Source organism: Gavialis gangeticus, unplaced genomic scaffold (genome assembly GCF_001723915.1).
Source record: "Gavialis gangeticus isolate Ggan-Ray unplaced genomic scaffold, GavGan_comp1, whole genome shotgun sequence".
Taxonomy (NCBI): Eukaryota; Metazoa; Chordata; order Crocodylia; family Gavialidae; genus Gavialis; species Gavialis gangeticus.
Window position 1 is genome coordinate 32,428,166 of NW_017729004.1, and position 13,550 is coordinate 32,441,715.

The 13,550-nt window shown below is 42.3% G+C and overlaps 1 protein-coding gene across 1 annotated transcript in view; it reads left to right on the plus strand.

Moving 5' to 3' along the window:
• NRP1 (neuropilin 1) overlaps nt 1-13,550 on the plus strand; it is a 180,954-nt gene that overhangs the window by 140,729 nt on the left and 26,675 nt on the right. The window contains exons 10-11 of the mRNA XM_019507950.1: nt 7,630-7,774; nt 12,411-12,515. Of these exons, the coding sequence (XP_019363495.1) occupies nt 7,630-7,774; nt 12,411-12,515 (250 nt within the window). The remainder of the gene's footprint in view (nt 1-7,629; nt 7,775-12,410; nt 12,516-13,550) is intronic.

The following is a 13,550-nucleotide window of genomic DNA, read 5'->3' on the forward strand; positions in this document are numbered from 1 at the left end:
AGCTTGCCTAGGATCGAGGTAAGACTAACTGGCCGATAGTTTCCCGGGTCCTCCTTCCTCCCTTTTTTGAAGATTGGAACCACATTGGCCCTCTTCCAGTCCTCCAGCACCTCTCCAGTGCACCATGAGTGCTCATAAAGCTGTGCCAGGGGACCTGCAATGACCTCGGCTAGTTCCTTTAGAACTCTAGGGTGGACCGGCTGACTTGAATATGTCCAGCCCCTCCAGACGCTCCCTTACTAAGACCTCGCTAACCCTTGGCCCAGGTGTGCCTCCCCCGCACAGCCCTGTTATTTATCATTCCTATTAAAAGGGCAAAATCCATGTTTCTGTTCAGCAATGTGCAGCAGCTATCTTTGGGTCTCATTTCTGCCCCAGAATCCTTTAGAACATAGCAATTCATGGGGAGGAAATGAAATGGGCTGTAGTTTTGTCACTGTTCATGTGAACTTAACTGAGCCACTGAATCTCTGTGTTTCATTTCCCCTAGCTATAAAAGGAGAGACTAGAGAGTTTCTAAATTGCATGCAATTCTTTTCAAGGTTCTCAGAGGAAGAGTGTCCTATAAAGGTCTGATCCAATATCCATTGAAAACAATGGTTAGACTCCCAGTGATTTTAATCAGCCATGGATAATGCTCAAAGTGAAAAATGTTATCTTTTATTACTAGTGAAGGATTCTAGAGTTGCCTGAGAAGGCAATAATTACACATGCTTGAGCAGAAGTAGCAACATCTTTACAAAGAAGGAAGTGACACAGAGGACCACAAGAACTGATAAGGAGGCTGACAGGAAGAAAAAGAGAACATAGAATGAGAGCAGGCCCCAATAATGCATGTGCTTAGGTGTGGTCTGGAATACATATTTCTCAGAGGCCATCACTGTACTGTGGAACATTTAAAAATATTTAGTTAAAATCTCATTCATCTCTTGGCTTATTTTGTTTCCTCTGTCAGGAACATGTCCTTAAACATGTTTGCCTAAAAATATTCGCCTAACTCTATAGATATAGGATATCACCTTTACTCTACAAGGAATAATGCTTTACCACTGGAATTATCATGGCAAGGTAACATACATATGAGCTTTTCCTGCATGAAGGATATCAAGAAAGGAAAACAAATGAAAAACACAGAACAAGATCCCACAGCATGGCAGCTGTTCTTTATCCCAGTTGTGTTAGACTCAAAAATAGATTTAAGGTCTTTTTTCCTCTATGGCCCAAGCAGCCATTGGGCAAGGCTGTTTCCTAAAATGAAAGCAAGGATGCCTTCTCCCTCCCTATGGCCATGTCATGTAGCTTTTTCCAAGCAAAAGTTTAGTTTTATTCTTCCTGATTTTAACTTCAGTGAAAATATCAGACTTTTTTCACTTGCTTATCTTTTTTCCATCATTTGTTCCGGGTATAAATACAGAATGAATTCAACCTTTACAATAAACAACTTTTTCTGTTATCATGGGTTTTGACTTCATCATAAAGTGTGAAGCGGGTGTAAATCAACAGTGGGATCTAACCAGTTCCCTGCTAACATGGATGTTGTTTTGACGTGTACTTCCACACCATTTCTCAATGAGAGAAAAAAATATACTGCCATATGCTTTCAAAGTGATACACCGTATGCTGCATGGCTTTCTGTTATCTAATCCAAGCACTTGCCATCATTGTCGAAAGGTAACAGTTTGACAAAAAAACAAAAATACAGTAAGTCCACCAATAGCTTTCATCACTATCAGAAATTAATTCCAGAGATTAAAGAAGCTGGAATTCAATCTTGTGTTGTCTAACAGTAAAATCCTCCCCAAAATTCAGAACATTTAATAAACTTTCTTCCATAGAAAAAGTTTTATTAAAAAGGAATCAGATAAATCCTAGGATTTGGAAGACTAGTGGCTTTAAAATGTTAATACAAGAATGTAGCATTTTAAAAAGTAACTGAAGTTGGATAGTATGGAATGTTAGCTATAATGAGTCACAGCATGAAAGTGGATTAGAAACAGCTCTGTTTTATGAAATGAAACACATCATTTCACTTGGTTACAATCTTGACTTTTGAAAGCAAACAACTGCATGCTGTAGAAAAAAAAGGAAAAGCTCTGAAAAGCTAAGCATGTCAGCATTATACATCTACAACATAAACCAGTGGTTTTCAACATTTTTAGACTCAAGGCACCCCTCTGAAATGCCAGTTCGTAACTTTACTTGTTGTTGCAAAAAACTCAGAAAGACCACAACAGGTCAGAATATTTTTGACACTAAAGAATACTATTTGAAATCTCTGGGTTAACCTTCTGAATTGTATAGGTGTTTGCACATATAACAATGCAAATATTGCACAGCCCCCTGTGGTACCCTTGAAAGGATCTCATGGCACTGCAGGGCACCCTGGTACTCAGGCTGAGAATCACTTGTATAAACCATGGCCCTGCATCTACCACCTTCTTGACTCTGCCCTACCATCCACAGCTTTCCTTTTGCTTTGACTATTATAATTCTCAGCTCTGTGGTCTCCCAATTTCTAATTCTTACATAGTGCCACATGATCAGAAGCTTGCTCTTCTCACCTTGAGTATTCAACTTCATTTCAATTCTCAGATAACCTCATTGGCTTACCACGAATTTCACAATTCAATTGATGTTTGCTTTTCTTGTATGTAACACCCTTCATGTTACTGCTCCTGCCTATGTTATGAAGCTTGAAATATGTCTTTCCATGCACCATTCTACTGGTTTCCTACTGACCTTTTCTGTTTTTCCAAGCCTTTTAGACACTGTGGCCACATCCAGACATGCGTGGACGTTTGGTTCCCCGTGAACAACCAGCGGCAGTGCACCTTGTGCTGCCACTTGTTGTCCCTAAGGAACACCTGTGCCACACACACTCTGACATGCAGCAAGTTACCCCGGGTGGGATAGGGGGAGCTGGGGCCAGCACTGGGCTGGCCCCAAGCAGCCTTACCTGGGGTTCTGGGGGCCTCCCGGGGCTGCAGCCACATCGCTCCTGCCGCACATACATGTGCTATTAGCATGCAACAATAAACCCCAGCACATATTGCACCAGAGTTTATTGTAGCCAGGTGCACCGTTTGAACATGCACCCAGGACCGCAGCACGTTGAGCTGGGTTGGAGCAGCCCTGGATGGCAGGGGGCCCCCCAACACAGCTTGATGTGCCAGGGCTGCTCCAACCTGGGCTAATGTGCTGTGGAGGGGCCTGCTGGGGCACAAGGGTGTTCCAGTGTGAGGCTAGCCAGCAGGCAGCCCCCTCACTCTCGTGCCCCAGCTAGCCGGGTCAGCATCTACACTTGTGTTGCTGTGCACGAAAAAACTCTGCAGCAGGGTGATACTTGTATAACTGCTATGGAGTTAGTTAGTTTCCTGAGGCCTAATAGGGCTGCACATGTAGACATGAAACATTTACTACAAAGCAACAGTAAACATCTTGAGTAGGCATGCCATGTTAGTGCTAGTATCTTCTCTGTATCTCCTGTCACCTGAAACAACCTCCCTTAATTTCTCTAACCACATTGATTGTGCTTTAAAATGTTGTTAGGAAGCAAACCTTTTCTCTCTTGCCGATAGTATTTAGCTTTTTTTCTTTTTCAGTTGTTATAATTTAAATTTGTAACCAATCAGAGCATTTTATGAAAATTTCCTGTATGAAATTCTCTACACAAATTGGAGTTTTTCTTTATGGTTCTCCCTCCACCTATACAAAGAAGATGAAAGTATGGTGAAAATGAACACTCAAAATTAAATCGCAGGCAAGTCTGCACTGCAAGTGACAATGATTCAATATAATTCTAGCTGCCTACTGAATTCTAATGCCTACATGTCAGTACTCAGCACTGATGTCTTTCGCAACAGTTTTCATTACTATATGTTGCTATTAAGACTATTATTAGAAAGGAATACAGGTTCCTTAGATACATACATCTACTCACTTTTACACAGAAAATGGCATTCTATATTCCTTTTTCACACAATAGGCAGCTTCTCTGACCTTTTGAATGCATTAACATAGATATAAAAAGAAAGCCTTAATAATTACATATCAATTTGATCCAAAGAGCAATGCCTTCTAACTTCTCCAAGTTCTCTTAGAAAAGCAGCTAACCTAATGCCGTATAAAGAAAGCTATAAGATTCAGCCTACCATGCCAGCTGGGTGCAGTAGTGCCATTACTGAAAGTATTTTTTAATACCATGGTTCACAGCTACCAGCACACTTACATTATTGATATCTCCTGTTTTCATAATAGTCCAAACTTATGTCCCCACTTTCAGGCCGCATTCTGCTCGTATTGATTTTAAAAAGGAGTAAAAGCATGTTCTTTGCGATACATCATTCATTACCACTCTACATCATTCATTCAACTGTGCTGAGTTTACTCAACCCTCTGCAGTAAGGGTTGGTCTGCTCCAAAGCCCAATATCTGACACTTTCCAAACAGCCTGAGATTAATTGTGGACCAAACTTCACAGAACTGAATAAGAAGCAGCACGGCACAAGCTATTACAGCCAGGGTCTTAGTCAAGTAAATTGGTACAGTTGTCAAAAAAAGGCTGGGAACTACAGGCTCACGATATAGAAATTTAAACCAAAAGACATACTTTTAGATTTGCAGTGAAACACGCCCAGTTATTGATTTTTATTTTATTTTATTTTTCCTGTGGCCTCTGTGCATTAAAAAACAAAATCAGTTTTTTCTCTGCACTCCTCTTTGTCTATCTTTGGATCATTAGGTGGAAATTGCTGTATGTTGAGTGCTGCTCTCATTCAAATGTGAAGGCTACCTGGCAGTTGCTTTTCCTATCAATGCAAAAAAGAAGCTTCATGATGCATGACTAAGAGTTGAAAGTTCCCTAAAATGTCACCATAATCTCAAATTTGGATTCCAGTTCAAAGGATTTTGTGATTAGTACTGTAATTCAGTCAGATCTTATAAAACAGAATTTAAAGTGCTTTATAAACAATTCTTTTCTCTCTGTTTTTATATATCTTATAATTCAGGGAAAAGATAACCTTTTGTTTAAGGCATCAGACAGAGATTCAGAAGTTCTGCGTTCAGTTTCTGGTAATGCCACAGCTCTTTCTGTATGTTTGACCAATTCTTGCTTTAGCTCTGTGCCTCAGCTCCCCACCTATAAAACTTCCTTTAGCCTACATTTGCTCTTGGATTGTAAATTATTCAACTCAAATCCTACTCCACCTTTATGTCTAAGGCTGTAAACAGCTGTCTCATCTGAGGGGTCCTAATTGTCCTGGGTTTTGAACAAAACAGGAGTGGCACAGCCATTTACACACATAACCCTTCCAAGATGCACTGCAGCTTCTCTAACAGTATGTAGGCAATAGGCCTGTGTAAAGCGGCTAGTATTTGCTTTGAATTCAGATTCGGCCAATTCAGAGGACAATGATTCAATTTGGTGATTCAGATCACTGTCCCAAATCAATTCAACCAAATCTGATTTGGAGATTCATCCGCCAGCAAATCAGCTGAATCTCTGAATCAGCCCCATCCCCCACCCGACCCCAGCTCCTGGCTCTTTAAAAAAAAAAGCCCGGCACTCACCAGCTGCTGCCAGGTGGGGGGACAATCCCCGCTGCCCCCCGCTGCCCCATGCTGTGCTGGGGGCTCGGCCACAAGCCCCCTGACCCCCACCCACTCTCCCCCCATGGCTCCCCCACACAGCCCCAGCTCCCAGCTCTTTAAACAAAAAAACACATGGATTCAGTGGCTTCCTGCTGCCCCCCACTACCTCATGCTATGTGGGGGGCTCTGCCACAAGCCCCCAGGAGCTCCGAGGCTGCTGCAGCAGCTGGTGAGTGTGGGGCTTTTTGTTTTTTCTTAAAGAACTGGGAGCTGGGCCAGGCGGGGCAGCTATGCAGGGCAGCTGGGAGAGCGGGGAGGGGCCAGGGGCCTCATGGCAGAGCCCCCCACACAGCATGGGGCAGTGGGGGGCTGTAGGACTCACCCCCCCACCAGGCAGCAGCCAGTGAGCGCGGGCTTTTTTTTAAAGAGCTGGGAGCTGGAGCTGGGTGGAGCAGCCATGGAGGGGTGCTGGGAAAGCGGGCAGGGGTCAGGGGCACTCAGGGGGGCTGAGGGAGCAGGCAGGGGATGGGACCTGGCAGGGGTCCCCACATGGTCCCCTCCCTTTCTCCAACTCCCCCTCTCCCCCACCCCGTACTTAACAGCGCAGAGTCTGGGTCCATCTCCCTGCAGCAGTGAGCAGGGACTGCACAAAACTCCAAAGCTCTCCAAATCTTTTCCAAATTGATTCAGAGAACTTCAAATCAATTTAGACCTTTTAAATGGTCTCCTCATTCAATTCAGATTCAGAGATTCAGCCGCCAAATCAGGCCGAATCTCGTCCAAGTCAAATCAGTACCTGAAGCTTCACGCAGCTCTGGTAGCCAGTGATAGCACACAACCTGACAGTTTTGTTGCTGGAATGTGTCATGATAACTGCACAGACTCACACCAAAGTGTCCCAGGAAAAAACGTTAGCACATTTTATCTTTCATACTTCACAGGTACTTGAAACAGGACAATGGCCACATGTTTGTAAGACTCCAGGACAGAAGGCTTTTTCCTGGGAGACATGCTACTTTTGTTTACCTCCTAAGTGCTACTTAGCTGGCAAAGGGAAGATATGTAGGTGACACCCAATACTTAGAAGTGATCCACTACAGCTACTAATGCGTCATTGCTATCCTGTTCCATTGGGAAACTGCAGAATTCCACAGGTCCCCCCAGAGCATTAGTTCTAGCCTCTAGAGTCCTAAGTAGCACTTAATTTAAGGTGGAACACCTTCATGCCGAGAAGTATAGGCATATATAGCAAATAACTTAATGGAATCCTGATCTCAATTGGGGTATCTAGATATTAATATACGTACAAATTAAAATAATCTGTTCCATGTGCAGAATGTCATGGACATCAGAAGCTAAAATAATGGCACAAATGCAAGTAAGAGATCAACAGTACAACTCAGAGGAGAGAAGTTTATCTTAGATGCTTGTCCATTGACTTCCCTTGTCCCCTTAGATTACATGTGTACTCATTTCAGTTTTGTCAGTAGGCAGGCTTTTACCTTTTGTTTTTACTCAATAGCAAGCTGACTAGAAGAACACTTGCTGCTATAGCTCCTGGAGTTTAATTTACACCTTTTTGAAATAACTATAATGTATGAAACTCTGATTCTGTCACTGGGGGGAAATCAGATTGAAATATTCTCTCAAATAGTTGGGTTATTATTGTAGCTACTTAAAAGGTGACAGGATCTTCTCTTCAGTCATTTTTTTCCCCATGAAGTGCTGAAAATGTCACCCAGTTATACCCCAGATCAGAATGTCATTTAAAAACATGTCTCATTAAACACTCAGCTCCTGTTATGACCCTGATGGATTGGTTGCTACTGAGTTGATGAAAAATGAAACGTGTCACATTTCAGTGAGGCTTTAACTATATGTTCCTTCCTCATTTAAGATAGGAGTGTCAGCCACTTATTAAATGTGGAAGATTTGACCTACTTCTCATCCAATTCAAATACTAGAGACCTAAGGGGGGAAAAACAATTGTTGAAAGTGTCTATTTTTTTAACAAGCAGCATTTGTCACACTTTGCAGACTTTTGAAGGCAACACCAACTATGATACGCCTGAGCTACGGGCTTTTGAACCTGTAACAACCAGATTCATCCGTGTCTACCCTGAGAGAGCCACACATGGAGGCCTAGGGCTGAGAATGGAACTCCTAGGCTGTGAGCTTGAAGGTAATTGCTCTGTCACAGATTAATACATTTCATTATTTTCATAGATATGTACTCTAACTGAACTACTGCTGGGCACTGCCACTAATATTCCTGTACAGATTGCACATAGAACTTTGTGACTACCATCAATTTCCTGGCTCAGTCAAATCTTTCACTGAGGACCCTTGAATTTGTTGGGGCCACAAATATTATTTCCTCCCACCCCCTGCTGAATCACAGTAATGGTCTTCATCAACTTTTCTGTGCCCTTGAGAAATGTCATGGCTAATTGTAAAGGACATGGGAGAGGTGTATTACACTTTCAAAGAGAATTAAATGGACCTGGACTCAGAGAAGCTTACAGTCTATGTAAGGTACAGTACAACATGGGAAAAGATGGCCTTTGGGAATGGGCAGGAAAATTTTCACAAACAAAGGTTTAGTCCTGCTAGTTGGGCATCATGTTATCTAGTGTGTTATGGGTTGACAAGTTGTTTGAATAGTTGTTATTGTTTATCTCATTTGCTAATTAAAGTCCAAATCCTGGATCAGGTCCATAGGAAATAAAAGGCCAAGAAAAGCAAGTATGAGACATTGATCTTGAGACAGTGCCCTATAACAACAGTTGGCAATGTTTTCCAGTGGTGGGCCAGAATGGCTCAGCTTGGGTAGAAGGCAGGTCAACACAAAGGACCTAGGAGCCACTGCCGCTTCTCCCCACTGCTGAACTGTGGCATGGCACAGATGAAGTTCTCCACTATAGAACCACAGCATGGGCAAAGTCTCCACCAATAAATGCCACAGAGACCCCTCTCTGCTGAATCCTATCAAAGCCCCAGCTCCACAGACTGGATCCAGTGGCACCATGGGCCAGATCTAACCTGTGGGGATAGACTGCTAATCCTTGCTCTACAGTATTACACTGGCTTGCTTTCTGTTATATAATTAATACTTTTATTTATGCAATATATTAATAAATTATGATGGTGCAATAGGGTAGCAGCTATAAATTATACAGGTCTTGACCTTCTGCAATATTTTTGTTATATTAAGCATAGTTATCCTATTATAGTTAGGGTTTTGCCATGTTTATTATAGTGGCCTGTGAGCATGTTCCAAAGAAAAATTAAACAAACTAGATGGAAACTACATCGCATGTTATTCCTGCTCCACCCCTTTCCCAAGGGGCATGTTGTGTGTTTGTAGTTAAAGCTGATGACCTATGTGTTGTTGTTTGTAAAGTCCAGGTTGAAGAAGTATGTCTTGTACATGGTCCGGAAAGTGGTGTGGTTTGAGACAGTTCTCAGTTCCTGTAGGAAGTTCCCAATTCCTGTGCATATTCTTATCTCCTGAGTGTCATTGTGCTCAGTGTTCAATAAAATTAAAAGAAAACACAATGTTGCCCAATGAAGATTTCAGCCTGTGGATACAATCCTTCTCCCACTGAACTCAGTGGGAGTTTTGCAACTAAAGAGGATCAAAACCTGAATCAGATCCCAGGGACTACATTGTGTTCTACTCTATAATGCTAATGGAAAGGGTGGTTATGCATTTGGACAGAGGCTAAAAGGAGTCACAGTCTTTATGCTTACCTGAACACACTTATTTAGTTTGCAGATGATACCAAGCTGAAGGGCTTGCAAGTGCTTTGGAGCACAGGATTAGAATTCAAAATGAACTTAACAAATTAGAAAAATGGCATGAAATAAATAGGATGAAATTCAGCATGTACAAGTATATAGGAATAATCAGCTTCACAAATACAAACTATGGAACGACTGGTTAGTAATGCTACAGAAAAGGTTCTAGGGATTATAATAGGTCACCAATTGAACCTGAGTCAACAATTTCATATTGTTATAAAAAAAACTATCATCATACTGATATGTAAAAATAGGAGTAGTATATGTCAGAAATGTGAAGTAATCCTTCCCCTCTGCTCAGCACTGGTAAGACCTCAGCCAGAGCCTTGTGTCCAGGTTTGGGCAGCACTTAAAGAAATTGAGGAGAAATTGAAGACAGTCCAGATGAGAACATCAAAGATAAGCAGTGCTTTAGAAAATGTGACCTGCAAGAATAAAATTGGGTTTATTCAGTCTAGAGCAGAAGACAGAAAAAAGATGTTATCACAGTCCTTAAATACATAAAAGATTATAAACTCCATGTCCACTGGTGATAGGCATAGAAGAAAAGAATCTAAATTGCAACAAAGGAGATTAGGGAAAACTTTCCCTAGGCTAGGCATTAGGGAAAACTTTCTAACTTCAAGGATAGTTAAGTGATGGCATAGGGACAAATTATGCCTTTAAGGCATATACAGGCCGTGCAGAGACAACATATCATATCCCAGAATGGAGCTGCTTGAGGGAGCTTCAGTCCAGCCTGAAGTTTCCTGGCCAATCAGGAAAGCGCAGTTAGCTTTGCAGGTTGATGAAGAGGGGGGAGGAATACGTCACTGTACAGGCTTTAAGTACATTGATACATTGCTACTGGGAAGAGTAGTCCAGTTTAGACAAAAGTTTGTATCAAGTTTGTTAGGATATTGTACTGAGCCAGTGAACTGTAGTTCTACTGCAAAACCTAAACCTGAAGTTTAAACAGTAGGTCTAGTGACTATGTTTTGCAATTCCCTAGACTAGGGGCAGAAGTTATACATAAACAAGTTTAAGTAATCAGAAACTGATTTAAACCTGTAACAGAAGTTCAGTGCACATAAAGCAGTTTCAAAATGGCTGAAACTGGTGTAAGATAAACCTGGTTGAATGTAGTATCAGAATTAACTGATTTGGGTTAAACTGGTTTATGAAACTTCTGCTCCAGATCTCTTCCTGGTTCAAGTTAAATCACATTCCCCAGTATCCCAGCATGCTTTCCAGCCCTGGGTTGGGCTGTGCTATCTTCTCCAGCAGAGAAGGGTTTGGGAGGCAGGGAGGCAGAGTCTGCCCTCCCCCCTCCCCCCTGGCAAACCCCGACTGGGGTCTGGGGTCTGGAGCTAGGGAGAAGAATTAAACTTCCCTTCTCCCAAGTACAGAGTTGCCCTGCCCTGCTAAAAACTTACTGCTGGCTGCCACTGTGGACTACAAATCCCAGAGGCATCTGGAAGCAAGAAGAGGAAGTGATGAGCAACCTTAAAGAGTCCTGTTGTTGTGATTCTGGACTGCAAATCCCAGAGACCTCAGGGACAGCAGGAAGAAGAAGTGAACACACAGTCCATGCTGGCTACATGCTCTGGCACCCCCTGGCTTCTGGCCTGAGCTACAGCAGGCATGTGCCTGCATTCCTGAATCAAAAGTAAATGTCTGTCCAGTTGTTTCTTAATTTAATCTCTGCATCTTAGACGAACCTGCAAAGACTAAATCAATTCAGCCTCAGGCTTTTTGACTGTCTGTACTTAGCCCTAGTTGTTATCTCTGTTTGCTTTGCAGAATTGGGTCTTAGCTGTTTTAGGCACTTTGCACAAATCATTGCTCTTATGCACAATAACAAAGATTCAGCAGCTACCATAATAATGTCCTTACTGGCCATAAGCAAGCAGGTGGCCAGAAGGGATGACCAACATGATTGGTGTCTTGCTTATTTTAAAAAACACCCCTGAGCTACTAATTGAGCAAACAGCCCTTCTACTTAAAGATGCCTTCCTGTCAGTGTTACCCAGACTATACTCAGACACTTCCTGTCTCTCATGTGCTCAGAGGAAAGCATGATGTTCACCGTTTTTCAAGTCTGAATTGTATAATGACCCTGATGATGTTTAAAAATGGTGGCTGGTTTAACATTAGTTCAAAAGCTTAAGACTAATGTTTGCTAAATTAACTATATTCTGTATAGTTTATGATCCTGAAAGGGAAATGTTGACCTAGTTAGAAATGAAAGGAAGAACCAAATCCTATGATCGAGGCATGATCCTGCTGGACAGACCTGTTTATACATGGTGGGACATGTTGCTGTTGTTCAGACAACAAGTAGTGAGCCCCAGACTATTATGTGCTGCTGACTGACATGTATGTGCTGCCTGGGAAGGGTGCCTCCCCGAACAAAAGACAGTGTTCGTTTGTGATGTAGTACATAGGCCTTCAGGGTAGCAGAGCCTCTCTCCTGCCTGTCAAGTAGGAAGAGCCTCCATCTGCTTCTTTATTCCCCCTACATGCAGACTCACTGTACAGTCCAGCACTCCACTGCCCCAGTGGGAAATTGCCAGCATAGCCCATAAAACATGTAGCATGTGAGTATGTAGTTGCAGTCTGCAGCATACACCAGTCAAGCAGCTCCTTTTCAGAACACAAATCCACCTGCAGGTACTCTGACTGGCAGCAAAATGATGGTGCTTGTACCATCTACTCCATTTCCTAAGTTTCCTGCCCCACTCCCTCCATGATTCCTCAAATCATAAATAGTAAAAGGATATTGTGACAATCGAATCCCCCAATCATCTCTGCGCTTCAGTTCAGACACTGAAGACAGTTTTAATGAGGGAGTGAAAGGGAGTTTATGTACAGATAATAACAGAAATAATAACTTCCCCCCATGTAAAGTAAAGTAATTCTTCTTCGCCTGCGATAGCAAACAAAGACAGCATACTTTGTTCATCAAAATATTGCAGCTAGTAAACTTTTCTCCAGAACATATTCTAATGAAATAATCCTGGGTTTTGTTTCAGCTCCTACATCAGTCCCCACCACATCAGAGGGCAAACCTGTGGATGAATGTGATGATGACCAGGCAAACTGTCACAGTGGAACAGGTGATGACTACCAATTGACAGGTGCAGAAACCATCCTCATTCCATTGCAGCCTCATTTTAGTTCATGTCAGTCACTAGTTACCAGCTAAATGTTTATCTTGATTTAATCACTCATGATGAATGGATATTGGTATGCAGTTTGCATTGTCAGCACTGTCAAAACATAGGCATCTGCATTTTGTGTGTGACAATACTTTTGATTGTTTTCTCCACTGTGTAATTTTTGAGGCAAATAATAGCAACTAGCAGGCAGGCAGGTCATTTTTGGAGCAGGGATTGCATGTAATCAAATGTCCTATTTACTTTCCCCAATTACATAAAGGGCGGACAGACCTTTTTCAGAAGGTTTATTCTCTTACTGAACTCAAAATGAGAGTGGTGCTCAGACACAAGAGGCCCTATTTCATAATTTTGTCATCCATCTGTAGTACATTTCCTTTTTCAGCCACTACCCTGTGCAGAGGCTTGTTTGATGAAAGCACAAACACACAAGCACAAAAAGAAAGTAACCCATGACCTTCTCTACCAACCCTTCAGTACAATCATGAAGGGATGGCTACTAACTTCTTCAGACTGCTTTCATCATCAGGGAATAGGAAGAGGAGATAGGAATCCAAAGCAGAGGTCTGCAATGAGATCGTATACTCACAGATAAAGGCTATGTCTCTATGCACAGTGTAGTGCTGTATGGAGATATAATGGGTTACCTTGCATGGCAAGTCTACATGTACAACACAGAATTAGCAGAGCAAAGTAGCCCAGGAACAGTGTTGCACTGACGTGGGTACTGTGTCTGGTTGTGGAGCTAGCATGCACAAAGCAAGCTAAGGAAACCCAGAACCATGTTGCTCTGTCCACATGCCCTGACCTAAGCTATTTATAGTGGTTTTTTGGCCATTCTATACAGAGCTTCCTTCTCCCTGAAAAGATTTATATTATTTCAACCTATTCAGATATCTTACCAGTGCTCACTTGCAAGGCTATGTCTCCACTCTGTTGGGTCAAGCTCAGTTAGCAGAGCTATATACCTGTAGTTATCAAACTTATTTTCAGACA